The sequence below is a fragment of the Habropoda laboriosa genome, unplaced genomic scaffold, assembly GCF_001263275.1.
Source record: "Habropoda laboriosa isolate 0110345459 unplaced genomic scaffold, ASM126327v1 scaffold40, whole genome shotgun sequence".
Classification (NCBI taxonomy): Eukaryota; Metazoa; Arthropoda; class Insecta; order Hymenoptera; family Apidae; genus Habropoda; species Habropoda laboriosa.
Genome location: NW_017100231.1, coordinates 6,090,659 through 6,107,447, shown reverse-complemented (window position 1 = coordinate 6,107,447; position 16,789 = coordinate 6,090,659). Strand labels below are relative to the sequence as shown.

At 36.5% G+C, this 16,789-nt stretch overlaps 1 protein-coding gene across 1 annotated transcript in view; it reads left to right on the top strand.

Moving 5' to 3' along the window:
* LOC108571634 (AT-rich interactive domain-containing protein 2-like) overlaps positions 1-16,310 on the top strand; it is a 64,678-nt gene extending 48,368 nt beyond the window's left edge. Inside the window, exons 5-18 of the mRNA XM_017933723.1 lie at positions 6,344-6,810; positions 6,983-7,497; positions 7,730-8,115; positions 8,200-8,419; positions 8,643-9,036; positions 10,041-10,352; positions 11,126-11,332; positions 11,467-12,540; positions 12,724-13,595; positions 13,800-13,959; positions 14,152-14,310; positions 14,607-14,687; positions 15,785-15,876; positions 16,180-16,310. Of these exons, the coding sequence (XP_017789212.1) occupies positions 6,344-6,810; positions 6,983-7,497; positions 7,730-8,115; positions 8,200-8,419; positions 8,643-9,036; positions 10,041-10,352; positions 11,126-11,332; positions 11,467-12,540; positions 12,724-13,595; positions 13,800-13,959; positions 14,152-14,310; positions 14,607-14,687; positions 15,785-15,876; positions 16,180-16,300 (5,060 nt within the window). The 3' untranslated portion in view covers positions 16,301-16,310. The remainder of the gene's footprint in view (positions 1-6,343; positions 6,811-6,982; positions 7,498-7,729; positions 8,116-8,199; positions 8,420-8,642; positions 9,037-10,040; positions 10,353-11,125; positions 11,333-11,466; positions 12,541-12,723; positions 13,596-13,799; positions 13,960-14,151; positions 14,311-14,606; positions 14,688-15,784; positions 15,877-16,179) is intronic.
* The last annotated feature ends 479 nt before the right edge of the window (positions 16,311-16,789 follow it).

The window sequence follows — 16,789 nt, the reverse complement described above, 5'->3', positions numbered from 1 at the left end:
AGGACCGAAAGAAATATAAAAACAAATGAGAAAAACATGGAGGGAAAGAATAAAGGGGGTGTGATAAAGAAGCGTAGACAGAGAGGGAGACACGATGCAAGAGTCACAATCAATAAGCGTTTGCGGGAATAGGTGTTCCGCGAGTCCTCGATCCTCCCGGCGTAATACAGCGCTCACGACGCTTGCGTGATGTTCCGTAACTCCCGATTCTAACTACCCCCACCACCGCAGTTTCGAGTCTATGCGTTTACCCCCCACTCTTTACCATCACTCTGTCCCACTCTTTCTTCACCTATTCATCTTGTTCATTTACGGTTGCTGCGTCGCCTGAATTCTCTGCCGTCATCAAGGAGGACCAGCCACTCTCCCTCGCGATTGGTGACGTCTAGACCGCGTGTGTCATCGGTGCACAGATACCCTGTTCCACTGCATACGCCACAGCGTAGTTTGTTACGCCGTTTGTCGTCCTTTAAGGCCAATTAGCGACGTCGCGTGCGCAGCGCCCCCTATGCACCTTGCGCATCACTCGCTCAGCGAAACAATGCCCTTAACCTTGTCGAATTCGACGCCGCCTCTCCCTCGTTTTTCACAACGTGCCTTACCTACCGCTGGCCGACTGAATCGATCTGCTCCCTCCGTCGATCAAATTATTAATTAATTAGCTCGGCGTCACGCTGACCGAGAAAATGTGGAACTAGTTCGGAGAGTTGCTCATTGGTATGTTCGAACGTATGTATGTACGTACACGTTAGTGGCAATTCGAGGGTTATCACTCAGGCGATTTATCGGTCACCGACGTGTTTGGTATTTTAGGAAGTTTGATGCCCTGACGGAAGTTAGATATTTTGCGAGAATATTGCTATATTCAACACCTGACTCTACCTATAATTGATTTAATTTTAGGACATTACTAAGGTGATCATTTTATCCACCATTTTGATCAGTACTAACTGAACTTTCTTTAAACGTATCCCGCCTTCGTTTTCAAATAATTGTTTCTCAACTGCGTATCGTGTAAGCACGATGGATAATTGTTTCGAAACCTAGTTTGATATGCTCTTTTTTTTATATTCTTCAGTGTTTACGCGAGAGAAGCACAATAGAGCTTAAATTACTCTTCTATCACTTATCGGTCGTTCATGTGTAAGGCCGTTCGTTTGCACGCGAGTGCGTTGACAGGACGCGGGAAAAGACAACGGACGCCGCCTTTACACTCTCGCCATTGTTATCATGGTGAAGAAGGAGAAATAACCTCAGTCAGATTGCATCGATACATATACACATACTATCATAATTTTTCAATGGTGTTGCGTTCATTAATTTGATAACAACGAATGTATCCGTGTATCTTTTAATTGTCATTGCGTTTAACTGTAAATATTCGTGTGAGAAAATGAATTTTTCACGTTGTAAATTTGCGCTGCTTTGATCGACGCGAAGAGCTATGTTAAAACGGTTTACGAGCGCCTGCTTTTAGAATTTCCGCCAAAATTTGGCAGTGTGTCAAGCGTTTGCGTGAATTATCAACACGCAAGCTTTATACGTACTTTCGTCATGATAAATTGCTACTTTTTTTTTTTTTAATTCTTTAATATGGAAATACATACGGTGTGAACGAAATTTTACTGAAATTTGTTCTTGGGTGAAATTAATAGCAAGTCACTGTGATAATTTTCAATTTTTTTTAAATTTAAAAATTTTTGTTTAATTGTAATTTATAGGGTGGTCTAACAAACAGTAACTCAATTTTAAAAGTGCTTTATTCAGAAATTCGTACAGAAGAGAAAACCAAGAAACAAATCGAGGAAATGACACATAATTCGATTTAACGTTGTCCTTTCTTTCACATTCCACTTAAAGGCGAACAGTGAGCAAAGCGGGTAACGGTAGGGTGATCGTGGTCGATAGGCGTTACACAAGGAGCAATTGCAGTTATTAAACACGATCCGCGGGTCGTGTATCGATGTGCAAACCTATGAATTAAATGTCAACTTCGATTTTACTTCGCGGCGGACAGTGATCGGTGTGCTTGACGTAGACGCTTGTAAGTTAGATCTTAGTAATTTGAGTTGACTCAACGGTGAAGTTAAAAAGGGGAATAACGAGAAATAATGAGATAGAAAATTCAAAGGTTAGGTTAGGTTTCGAAACAAAATTAACAAAAAATGTCGGTTATAATTTTTTCATTTAAGGTATGTGTTACTGTGGTAGATTTAACTTAATATTTTATTTCTTTATTATTACAAATATAAAAAATTACAAAAAATGAAATTGAAAAATAGAATCTTCTGTTTCTCGAACGGTGGAGTGATAAAATTAGGTCAAGATGTAGTGCAAGGAAAGTTCTGCGGTAACTCATAGGCCTGGAAGCGAATCTTAACTTGGCTAATCGAAGTAAACTAATTTCTCCTGCCAAGAATGGACTTTTCGTGTCGTTCTCGAAAGTGTCCTTAATTATCGCCAAGAATTATTATTTTACCTCGTCTTTATCTATTTTTCATACTGACCAGCCACGATCAATCATGCAATTTTCTCATTTCAACATGAAAGTAGAGAATAATTCCATAAATCGCTTAACTAATATGTATTTAAATCTTGAATATTTTTGTTTTCTCTTTTATTTTTTTTTTTTTGTATTAGAAACACGAATAGTTCTACACAGTGTGTAAACATATCGTCTACTAACACACAAGCATAAATCGTGTCATAAACCTTGTTTGGAAAGCAGGTGGAGAGAACAGGTTTTTGAATTCAGACTCTATACGTTTTTTTAAATACTCAAGATCTCGAATTTTTATCGGATAAACCACAGTGAATGAAAAGATGAATAATTACTAGTGTCAAACAACTTATGACCCAACCTGCATATTTAGAAAGTCATTAAATTTACTCTTAATTTGTTGTCTTATATTAATATTTATCTCATTCATATATATGTGTAAAATAAAGTATCGAAACTTGCGTTTTCTGGGTTGGGCGAAGTAAAACTAACCTCAAACGCGAACAGAGTCTGTAGGTCAGTATAGTGCACTCGTAATTCTTTCTTTCTCATTCTCCGTTTCTCTCGCCTCCCTCCTCTTCACTATTTACCTCTATCCATTCGTCCAGCATTCGTGAAGTACTTCTCATATTCGTCAATTACTGTCGAGCTCTTAATTCAAATTTAACCATGTATGTATCTGCAATTTTAATTCAATATTTGAAAACACTGATTCAAACAGTAATAAAATATCGCTTATCTACACATTCAGTCATATTCTTAAATAACATTAACCTTATTTTGACATGCTACTAATAATCTAACACTTGACTAGATTTGTTTCTCAAGGAACTTCTAAAAAAAATTCTAACCTATCACAAAAACGAGTAACACAAAATCGGAAAGTGAAGCTAATCATATTTATTTGATAAACAATATTATGTGACAAAATTTGCAAAAGAAAATACGAGAGCGAAATATTATCCATTACGAAAGAATATGGCGGTTAACGGTAGATTTGCCGAAATGGTGCATGGGTAATATATTGAAAAGTTCCGTTCGAAAATTTACGAACTCGTAGGGTAACAAAGAATTGAAATTTACGAATTGTAAAACAGACCGAGGACAAAAATCTTACGTTTTAGATTGAAATCGCATCTCTCTTATCGTCTGGACATCAGAAGCATCTCGACCGGGGCACAATTTTATTAACGATCCTTTTCTCGTCTTTTGCGCGGTTTTTTCGTTTTACCTTCTGCCCCCACTCCTTCGTTCCGCCGACGGATTCTGTAGTTTCCGGCAAAAGGTAGCATTTCTCCCGGGACGCGCGATATTGATCGCGGTTTTGCGGCTGAAAAAGATTACCGCGATTTGCGATAATATTGCTTCACAGCGCGGCAACTTCAAGTCTTTCTGCGAAGCAGTTGCACGAACCTCGTGTCGCGTCGTTAGAAACGAACGATTCGCTGCCAGATACAAAGAACACACTGCGAAACATGTACATTTACCTTTCTTGTATCCAGAGTTGCACGTGATTTATTTTCCTGTTTGATGATTAATGACATGATGATTTAAGATTATGAAGAGGAGGGTTCTAGAGAAGTTCGGTGCAAGAAATTAAGGTTATTTGTAATTCATGGACATTACGTATATAATTTTGTGATTTATAGTAGAGTAGTTGGGTAGGATATAGAGGTTGGGTAGGACGTACAGTAGTAAGTAATTCTACATAAGTCTGGTTTGAAAATACATACATGTGTATGTATATATTACAGTCCATAAGTCACTAGATATTTATCAGATTTGAACAGAACAATTTTTTATTCGAATAAAGCATATTATTTGCAATTGATTAGCCATCAACATATTTTTATTCAATTTCTATAATAGTTTTTTATGCTTGTTTATATAAAAATGTATGATTAAATAATTTTCATAGATTAATCACACGCCCACGCTAACAGATGGCCAACAAAAGTGGTTAATTTTAGTTGCACTGTTGTATTCTATAGGGAATGAAGCTATTTATAACTTCGAGTGGAGAGATATTTGACTTTGTATCCAGTGTGTATTATGATACATCGTATTCGAACTACTATGATTAATTAGTAAAGAAATTTAATCAAAATAATTATTAGATACAATTTTTTAGTAGAGATGCGTAAAAAATTCTTAGAAGAAAAATTTGTCAAAATAACAATTTATTAGGTAATCTGAAGTACCTTATACGATTTTGTTAAATTTATATCAATTTCTGGTTGAAAGTTTTGAAAATTATCATATCATTTAGTGCAACTAGTTGGTTAAATTCACACATACGTTTTCCGCTCGATCAAGGTATTTTCGTTGCTTTGTAGAAATCTGACCCTGACCGAGTACAACCTACTTATACTCGTGATTTGTCGATCACACCAGTTGCACGAGCTTATCGCCGGTCACCCAGCAGCGGATCTTCCAATCTTCCTTCATTTATGAAAGAATTCTGTGTTATATAATACTTAAACAATATTACCAAAAGTTTTCACTATTGACTTCAAATATCAAATCTGTAATACAAAAAAGTTTTTGTTTAATTAATTATATCTGAGAGAATTGTTCCTGAAATTACTATTTAGCCACTTTATTTGATAATTTTTTATGTAAATGTCAACTATACAATGTATGATATGTATAATAGTCAATGTATAATAGTGTTTGATGAAAAGTGTAAAGTTAGTATAATGAGAATATGTATTTGCACTAGATTAAATTTAGTACAGGATCAAACTAAAATTATAAAACTGCAATTATGGAACTATAACTTCTAATTCTGTTACTTTGACTCTGATCAAACCCTACTAGACTCTAGAGTTAACTAGCTACTCTCTAACTCTGACAATACTCAGGTGGGGAGCTCTACTCTGAGTTAAACTTTCATTTTCGCTGCATTATTAAACTGTCACGCGTACAGAACGCCTTTATTCTACTTAAACTGCGAGATCAATGTAAAGAATGTGTAAGAAACTCTCCAAGAATTTCAATTTGTCAGTCTTAGTCTAACATTCTTGAGGTTTTAGTTCAACTTTGTTAAAGCTTATTTTAAGTTTTCTAAGAAATTAAATCATGCACAGACTGGTAACATAATCACAAAAACATGACTTGAACTTGAAAGCCTTAATATTAACAAACTGAAGGTACAATACTGTAACTATAGACATTTCAAAGAATTGATTTACTCCCTGTTGCATTTATCAGTTATGATGTTTTAAATTCGGAGAAGAAATGTTGTTAAATGTTAATAATATTCTGAGAAGCAGTGAGAGACTTATTGTGATAACTGTCCTGATAAAAAAAGATCTTGATTTCGCAAGATAATCGGGATCTTACGTACCAGATTCAACTCTTTGGCATTTGTTTATTATGTTATAATATCATATTATAATATACTGCAATCAATCATTCAAGTAGTAATTATACAAGGTGAGTCAATAAAAACTAACATCTAAAATAACTCATTATGTCTTACTTGTATCCAAAAACGGTTTAAATGAATTATATAGCATTATAAAGGGTGCATCAGATAGTCGTAACTAGATTTTTTAAATATTTTTATATATTTATACTAAATATTTTGTCTCAGCTTGAGGTTTAAGGTCAACTGTAGGTCAGACTAATTGTAGGTCGTTGACTTCGTCTTTTGCGCTACACCCGGAAAGTAAATAAACAAAATGAATCATTGAAAAGAAATGACATGTTGAATGAAATACAGATTAAAGGAAATACAAACCAAGAAAATAAATCTTAGAGGAAAGAAGACATTTTTTATATAATAAGTGACATGATTGACATGAAATTAATTTCCTGTCCCTCGTATGTCTTTTGCAGAATCTCTTCGTGATTACAATGGCCTTTCGTCGGACCTCTACAAGCCATCCAACTACGATAAGCTTGCACTGTCGCTCCTCTCGCCCCTTCCTAACGAGCAGGACTTCGCCATCAATGTGTGCACGTTGTTGTCGAACGAGGGCAAGCACATCTTACGTCTCGATAAGTATCCCCGTCTCGTGAACATTCTCCTGGCGCACGCGGGTGTCTTCGACTCGCCTGGCACGCGGCAGCTCTTCATCGAGATCTATTCCCGCGTGAGGAATTATTCGATCAACTCTTTCTGGTCGGATGTCCTTGACTCCCAGGACGTGATAGATCTAACAAATGAGAGGACGTTCATGAAGAAGCCAACAACCAGCCCGCAGACCTTCTCTAGGCGGAAAATCTTGGAGAAGGAGAAGCAGAACAAAAGCGCCACACCAACGGAGAATGATGAAGCTTCTACGTCGATGGAAGTCGATGGGGTATGATCGAATAATCGATTGTGTGTCTCGATAATTGGTAGATTTTGTCTCTGAAACGAACTTCTCGTAATGGTTAGGTTAGATTTCAAAACATAATCTTACATTAAAAATCTTATTGTACGATTTCAATAATTGTAATGTTAAATACTTTTTTTTTTTTTAATCTTTGTAGGTACTTCCAGATTATTCAAGATTGGATCCGATGGGATCCTATCAGGATGAAAATCTGAAAGATCAAAACCAAAACTCCATAAAGTTCGAAGAAGAGGACAAAGACTTGTTTTGTGTTGGACGAACGTTAGGAACACAGGATCCTTACGGCCAGCGTGTGCTACAAATAGCATCTATCCTACGGAATCTAAGTTTTACACCGGAGAACGCCGCTATACTGGGAAGGAATCGGTGTTTTCTAAGATTCGTACTACTATGTGTGAGGGCAAGGTGGAGCAATTTGCATCAGCTTGGCTTCGACACATTAGGGAACATAGCGAATGAAATAATCTTAAAAGAGGCTGGTGAGAGGATAACGGATGTTGTGTTGTCATGTGTGGCGAAGGGAATTGAATCCCAAGACAGGTTTATCGTTATATCCTGCTTGGAGGTGCTTAATAAAATTAGCCAACAAGACAGCAATGAAGAAATTGTTACGTTTGGATTAGAAGACAATGTATATGAACTTATATGCAGGTGAATTTTCGGCCATTGTTCAGTACATATATTTCCAAGGCTAATTTCTCTTACATACAAAGTTCTAGAAAAATGTTTCTCTACATTTGAATTATTGATACTTGAGTACAGATCTTTGTATTAAATATAGCAAGTAGAAATTAATTAAAAAAAAAAACATCTGAATTATAAATATAACTTATAGAAAACATATCATAGTATATTGTAATGAGGGAATTGTGTTCGTTTGCAGGTTTTTAGCTCTGAACGACATAGCCCTTTTAGTATATACCTTGGAATGTTTGTACGCGTTAACTTCGTTGGGTGAGAGGCCATGTACTAGCGTCGCGCGGGTACGCGGAGCTATCGACACGTTAGTCGCCCTTGTTACTGTAGAAGCGCAGAGTTACGGACCGAAAGCTTGTATTCTGATGAGAGTGATCGAGACAGTGTCCACGGTAGCGATACCACCAAACACTACTCAGAACACGCCGGTTACCGCTACCGCTCCAGTTGCGACGGTATCCCCGTCCGTACCGGTTACTCCAGCTACAGTTACAGCAACACCAGCTCCCGTTAGCCCAGCACCCTCGCGACCAACCACTCCAGCTGCGACTGTAACAAAATCTACAACGCACAGTGCGTGTAAAAGTAATTATATCATTTTTAAAATCAAGTTTGAACAATATTTATTGACGTTATTAATTTTTTATTCATGTTTAGAAGCAGTGGAAACTAACAACTCGATTCAGCAACAACATGCGCACCAACAAATTATACAGGAGAACGAACAGTTTGCTCTGAGTTGGTTGAGAGCTACTTTCGAACCTGCTCCAGGTGTGCGCATAGAGCAGGAGGAATTGTACAAAAAATACCTTGGTTGCTGCACAAAGATTGGTAGAAGAGGCGTGATTGCTCCACTTCACTTTCCAAGATGTGTTAGGTTAGATTTTTGATATTTAGTATTCACACGAATTGTATAGGTTGTATAAACAAGTAGCTTACTCTCCTGCAAAATAGAAAAATGTGTTAAAAAATTATTTTAATGAATTATTTCAAATAGTAGATTACTAGTATATACTAATAGTATATACTAGTATATACTAATACTAATAGTAGATTAGGTAAAAGTTAATTTGCTGAGACAAATTGATTTTAAACTACAGATCTGTATTTGGTGGAAGCGTTGGACCAAATCCGTTGAAAGGTGAAACAACTGGTACTCAGTATTATGAAGGAATTCGAGTACGGGCTACACCTCCCCAAGTAACTTATCCGAGCCAAACTGCGGTTGGGACTAACACAGCTCCAATTCCAGCAGTCAACACAACGCCAGTAAAGGTGCTTCCCGTACAACAGCGTACAATCAAGAGTATAAGTCCTGCTCCTGATAGCACGGCCCTAGACAATCCTGCATCTGGGCCACTAAGAATTCCCGCCCCTGCCTCACCTATCCTGAAAGCCCAACTGTCTGCCCCGCCAAAACCACCATCCAATACCACCTCGAACACTGCAACTCAATCCCAAAATCCAGTCACCAAGGTTGATTCTAAAAGTCAGGTGGGTCCAAGTCCTAAGCTTTCTACCATTCTCTCTACCACTCATGACCTTGGTTATTATTTTGGTTATGGTTTCACTACGCATTATCTATAATATGGGCTTTCCTTAACAAATGTTACATTTTGCATGCCTCGAATCCTGTGTATCCCTACATCGCTACACGTGCATGCAAATAAGTAGATGTATATAAACAACGGAATTCAGATTATCGAAACATGTTACTATAAAATACATATTTTATCACCATAGAACTGTGATCATGTTTCATTTGGAATACGCTGGACTTGACTTCAAACTGATGTATATAAAACATGTTAATGAATATAAATCTCAATTTAAACATAAACGAATTTATATGAATTGAAAATTTTTGGAATAATTTGTGTGTTCAAATTCAATTATTCTGCTTGATATATAATAACTATACACATATATCGCAGCTTACAAATCTGTTTTACGTGTGTATCAATAATAGTAATAAATACGATGTCATCTAATCAACTTTACTGCTGCATGAAGTAGATATCTCATTTCTTAAGTATACATTTTTCAATGTATTTTTCATGCAGGTGTAATTCGTACCATACTATAATATGGTGTTCTCTCTGTCTATATTCTTCTATAACAAATAGTAAAAATTCTTGTTTTCGATTAATTTCACTTTTTTTTTTTTACATCATGCTTAATAATAAACAAACTGCTACTACGAGAAGGTGTTTAACTACATTATGCGTTACGAGTTTCATGAAAAATAAAATTCATGCATATAATCATGATTGATGCAATTCATTATCAGTATTGAGAATTATTCATTGAATCATTTGCCATATTATGCGATGTATATAAAATACAAATTCAAATTGTTAAAGATATTATATTTCTCTGACTTTATAACTTCATTTAAAAAATGAGGGAATAAATATTTTTATATTCTAATAGTATTTTTGCTGGCATGTAATATATTATGATTGCATCACAATTACATTATGATAATTCTTGATTAGGTGTCAGTATCACATCCTCATCTGAGTCAAGCATTGCTGTCTAGTGGTTCACAAACACAGTCACAACAACAGCCACAGCAAATACAGCAACAGTGTCAAACTATCCAGGTAGTTGCAAAAGAAGATAATCGAAGTGGTACTACATCCAGTTCCATAATAAAAAGCCTTCTGGCTACTAAGGTAACGGTCAGCAGCGACTGCATGCCCAGTACTGCTGCGACTTGTGTGTCTACCCCTACTGCCTGTGTAACAAACACTACTGCTAGCATCGCATCCAGCATCAGTGCCAACCAGCTAATAACCAGCAACCAGGTATCATTGTTGTACATTAACAATGAAAACTGTAGTATTTTTCTTTTATTTTTTTCGTCTATAGGATGTTGAGTTTTTGATATACATAAATCTGACAATGATCTTGTCTAGTAAAATAAGTTGATTTATGCATACCAAGTAATTTTCTAGACTGTTTGAAAGAAACTCATTACATTGAAGTGCAACCATAGATTAAATGGACATTTTCTGCTCTTAATGTATGAGAAAATGATGAAATTAAGGATACTTTATACAAAGCATGTTTATATTACATTGAATTACTATATTGAACTGAATGTGATGTTAAATATATTTATGTAGGGTGATTGAATTTAAAATCGTATTTATATTATAGAAAAACCATTTTACAGGAAAATATCGCACTTGGAATCGTACTTAGTGGATGTATGTCCTAATAAATTTGATTTGAGAGAGAGAGTTTCTTTTTAATGTTTGCGTTTTCAAGTAGCCACAAATATTATATTTTTGTTATGCCATTTATCTTTTATTTTGGAACATCAATTTAAGTGAGACCATTCTTAATTGTTTTACTTGTGTACCATTGTTCGTTTAAAGTTTTCGAATAATATTTAACAATGCTGATTATTTTTGAATTCAATGAGAATAATAGTATCTTGTATTCTACTAACAAAAGCATGGTTTTCAAGATTGAAATTGTTTCCCTATAGTTATTAAGAGAATACAAACGAAAAATGATTTTGTAAAAAGATAACTATTTCTATGAGTATTTCTAAATTCTATTTGTTATACAGGTTGCGCAACGTCAACAGCAACAGAGGCTACTACAGCAACAGTTGATCAACGTATCGCAATCACCTGCAACCACAACTAGTTCAACAACAATACTCCCAAAGACTCCTGTCAACTCGAAGCAAAAGCCAGCTATTACACCCATTCCTGCCAAAAAGATACAGAGGCTCAATGGAGCCAAATTTATTATGACTAATAATTGTGACAAGGTACAACAAGTTCCTCAAAATTTTTGTAAAAATTTGGATATTTGGAATTGTATAATATGAATTATTATTCGATCTAAGCTGTTCAAAAAACTTTGTAATATCAAACTTTTTATTTTTACCATTTTTCCTTTCAGACTGAAGTAAGTGATAATGAAAACGTCAACCAAATCGCAACATCGACAACTTCTTCCACCGTGATTTTGAATTCGACCGAAAATCACATATCGTCAACCATCAAACTATGCCGGCCTCCAACTACAACCGTGACTACAGCGAACAAAGCGAGTCAACGTTCTACTTGCACTTCGATCGCTGAAGATTCAGATTCGACCAACAATTCTCTAGCATCTAGTAGTGGAATTGGTGGTAGTAGGGATTGTTCAGGCGTTGGTGTAGAGGAAGACAATTCCTTGACGAGTTTCGAGGGGATTCTGTTGAACGGTGCACCTAGTAACATGGACATTGATACACAGGAGGATGGCTCCTCGAAAGATTCGTCCAGCGTGACGTCTAAAGAGAAACCTTTGCAAAGCATGATGCTCGCGGATCTGTTAGAAAGGAAAGTTGACAAAGAGCCCATCTTGAACGGTGTTTTAGGCAAAAATTCGATTAATGAGAAGGGAATGGATCTAGTAGAGAATCACATTAAGAAAGTCTTAAAAGAATCTCCTACCGACATTAAGGTGAAGATAGAAATGGAAGAAGGTAACGTTATACAGACAGAAGTATCTGAGGATACTTTAATAGAAGCGCCAAGAGGGATTAAACGCGAAGCTAGCGAATCTGACGAGGTGGATGTAAAAAAAGTAAAGTATTCCAACGGTACAATGTCTCCAGATCCAGCAGTCGACTCGACGACCGCTGAATCCACTGTCTCGAGTATAAAGTCTGAGGAACAGGATGATGACAAGGATAGTGAGAAAGCTACCGTGTCCTCTACTGCTGCCAATCTTTATGCTGCTCTAGCTGCAGACTGTATGGAAGATGAAACTGATTTGGACGAGAATGTGAACGTAAATGTTAAAGAAGAATCTCCTCCCGCGATAAAAGAGGAACCACCTCACATATTCGTTAATCAGATCAATCAACAACCCCCTCAGCTGCAACCACAACAGCAGCAACCACCGCAACTACAACCTCAGCCTCAACCACAGCCACAACCGCAACCGCCGCTGCAGCTACAGCTTCAGCAACAGTCACAGCCTCAGGTGCAACAACAGCCACAGCAACCTCACCCTCAACCTCACCCTCACCCTCACTCTCAACCTCATCCTCACTCTCACCCGCATCCTCATCCTCATTCCCATCCCCATCCCCATCCTCATCCTCATCCTCATCCTCACCCTCACACTAACCCTCAACCTCACACTCACACTCACCCTCAACCTCAGCATCAGCCTCAACTTCAACCTCAGCATCAGTCTCAACCTCAGCATCAACCTCAACCTCAACAGCAGCTCATTGTTACGGCTCCCAGGCAGATAGTAGTGCAACAAACAATTCAACCGAATAATCAGGTTATTATACCTACTGGTGCAGTGAAAGGAAGACAGGCACAGCCTCAGCCGCAGGTTCTGCTGCAACAGGGAGCAGGAGGTCAATTACAGTACGTCGTATCTGGCGGTGTCCCTGGTCAGAATTACGTTCTGGCTCAACCACAAACGACGTTAGTCCAAGGCCAAGCGCAGACTGTATTGGTGGCTCAGACGACCCAGCAACAGGGCACTGGTGCAAAGACGATAATCATTTTGCAACCTCAAGCGGCTACTCAGCCCACTCAGCAAAAAATGGTAGCGGTCACGCCCCAGGGACAGCAGGTTGTTGTTACACAGGTCTCGCGTCCAATCCTACAGAGCCCAGCGCTTGGCAACATACCACCGCCGCTCGTTCCAACCTCAGGCACAATTCCACAGACTTCCATAATAGTGAACAGTTCCGTAGCACAAACGAACCCGAACACGGTCACCGTCACGATACCAGCGATGGCCCAGCAGACACCTGTGTCGGCCAGCGTGCCATCCAGGGTGGTTACGCCCACTCCAGCGTCAACGCCCCCTCCCACCAGACCCACCACGCCCCATCAGGCGGCTGCGACTCATGGCTTATCCGCAAAACAACCCGCTAAAATTATGAAGACTGTCAGTTCCTCGACCTCCACTGAACCGGAATCCAAACCGTCTACAAGTCAAAATCAACCAGAAAAAACCATCACGATAAAGATTGATCCTAATGCCTATTTATGTGAATGGCGGGGTTGTTTGAGGTAATTGAGTTTGTTCTTTGTGTGGAGTGATTTGGGAATGGGATCTGAAGATTTAGAGACATGTCTTAAATCTTAAAATGGAGGAAATAATTTTTTTATATTGAATTAATGGCTTATTTATTCATTCTTCATTTTTAATTGACAGAACTTAGTTAAATAATATTAGCCACATTATTTAATCCATCTAATAAATGATAATTGCAGGCAATTTAAAACACCACATGAGGTCTACCTTCACGTGTGTGAGGCACATTGTCCAACTGGTGGGGAGGAGATACTGTGCCTATGGGCGAGTTGTGACGCCTTGAAGAGGCGTAGATTTTCCTTAATGACACATTTGTACGATAGGCATTGTAATGCGGAAGTAAGCACAATATTACTTTTCTTTTTCAAATCATCAAAATCAATTTTTCCCAAAACAAAGCTTCTTATGTAAAAATTTTATTCTGCAATTTTAATTAATTTTTGTAAATACAATCACTGATTATACTGTGACACTTTGTACTGCTCCTTATACAAAGAAGAATTGATCCTATAATTGAATATAATTTTATAGACAATGTCGATGAGGAGGAAACAATTAACGGTGACAGGCAAAACCGAAGTCTCCACATCGACACCGCCGACTCCTCATCACCCTGGATATGCACCAAATGCAGCATTCCATGCTATTAAGCGGCACGCTTTGGAATTCGTAAATCCCAAGGAGTTAATGGTTAGTAGTATCTTATAAAGTCCCACAACGATATGAATTACAAAATAGCTATAAGTAAAACGCTAACTTTGGTAAAATGAAAGAGGCACAAAACACTTCTCTGTTATGAGGTTGATAGATGCACTAAAAAGATAGAGTTACGCGAGATAGTACAGTACTTATGTCTAAAATAACGCGTTTAGTAATGTAATCGGATTTAAGGTTAGAATATTTCGGAGAATCCTTTATAGTCCCACGGTTCATAGAGTCTATTGAGTTTTGTTAATGTAATGAAATTTCTTATTCTCTTGGCAAAGCAGCAAAGGCCGACCAAGCCCGCTGCAGCCACCTCAAGCTCTTCTTCCCCCAGACCTGGGCAAAATCCTCCACCAGAACAGGTAAAAACGTGTTCAAAAAAAAAAAAAAAAATTGAAAAAAAAAAAAAAAAATTGAAAAAAAAAAAAAAAAATTGAAAAAAAAAAAAAAAAACAAATTGAAAAAGAAAAAAGAAAGAAAGGATTCAGAATTCACAGTCACAGCCCTTGTGCGCTGTTTTCCTGCCACCTACCTACCTTTTTTTTGCGCTTCATTTTCTTTTGTTTTTCGCAACATACGCTCTGTGTGTATTTTTTGTTGTTTTATTTTTTTAACTATTTATTGTACGTCTCTCGGTATACATGCACAGGTGTGTGTACTTTTATATCAGCATGGATTTCTCATTTTAGTTTCATCTCGTAGCTACTAGCGTTGCTCTAATTTATATGTGTTTTTTTTTACATAAGCAGTTGAAGTGTATTCATGATGACGAAAGGTGCTGGTGTAATTATTTTAATTTGAGCAGCATAACGTGTAGAGTGTTTGTTGCGCTTATGATGTAGAAAAAATTATCTGAAACTTTTATTTAAAAATACAATTCAAGAATTTGATGATTTACTTTTTTAGTTTAGACTATGAACATTTATTTCTACATAAATTCTTAATGGAAAAGAAATTTTTTAGGACGTTGAATATTTTGTGAAGATAGTACTCTAGATAAAATTAGTTTACTTCTATTTTTATAAAATAAGCTTATTTAAAAATCTTTTTCAATGTAGTTTTACATAGCATGCTGTAATTAATTTTGCATTAAATTGTTCATTATTAGCATTCAAGATGTATATTTTACGATTCATATTTTACAATAATTTGATTTTTTTTATAGTATGCTAATGTAAACATGGAAAAATCAGTGTTTCCTCTGATGCTTTCCATGAAATTCTATGATCTGTTCATATGCGGCATATCATTTCCTGAATCAGCGTTCCCATTTTGTTTTCATGATTGTATTTTACTAATGTTCAAAGCTGTTGCAACTAATTAATTTAAACATCATTCTGATATATTATATTTGTTTTAGTGTTACTTAAAAGTGTGACTAGATGGTTGTTACTTTTTTTTTTTAATACAATAAATTTGAATGATACAAATTCTTAATTACCGTTTGTTTTTTTAACAGGATGACAACGAAGGTCCAGTGACCAAAAGTATTCGCTTGACAGCAGCTCTTATTCTCAGAAACCTAGTCATATATTCAACACATGGCAGAAGGTAAAGATTGTTTTCAATTTCTTATTAATTTTAATTTAAGAAAACAGATAATAATGATATTTTAAATTTATAATGCATGCTATGATACAGATATTATGTAGGATGCCTCATAAGTCGCTTTAATATTTAAAAATTGAATAAACTTTTTATAAATTTTCAAAAATATAATACAAAAAAAAGGTATTTAATTTTTAAATGTTGAAACGATTTATGGACCACCCTGTATATTACAGTAAAGTAAATATGATACAAAATTAGTATTTAAATGTAATTTTATCATTATTATCTGTGTTGTTTTTTCAGGCATCTTAGAGCGTATGAACCACATTTGGCAGGTGTGGCATTAAGTAATGTCGAATCATCGAGAACAATCGCACAAGTTCTGTACGATATGAACGATCAAAGCAGCAGTAACCATAGGTGACCTCTTGAACCAGGCCTCTAAGAAAGCTCTTACACAGTTGCGAGCAGCGATCAACTCGTTTATTTTGAATTTTAGTGTAAAGTGTGAGAACAGAAGTATGATGTTAAGATTCGAAAAGTTTTTTTTTGCAAAATTCGTTGCAAAAAAGGAAAATGAAAAGAAAAGTGTGCTTGTGCATTTTAATGGAAAAAGAAGAAAAAGAAAAAGACGGAGTGCAGAAGAACACGGTGAAGAGGATGTACTAGAAGAGACGAGGATACGGCAATGTTCCATAATTATTAAAAAAGAGGCCTATAAACTTACTAGGCAAGTCGATTTGCCGAATTTAGACTATAATAATGTACTGTAACTAGTAAACACGAAACGAAAGACAGTAGTTGAAGTGAATTGCAAATCAGTGATAAAAGATTAAGAAAGGGAAAAAAAAAACAAAAAACGAGGAAATATTTCAAATTTAATATTAATATTTATTTTCTCAACAAGAAGCGG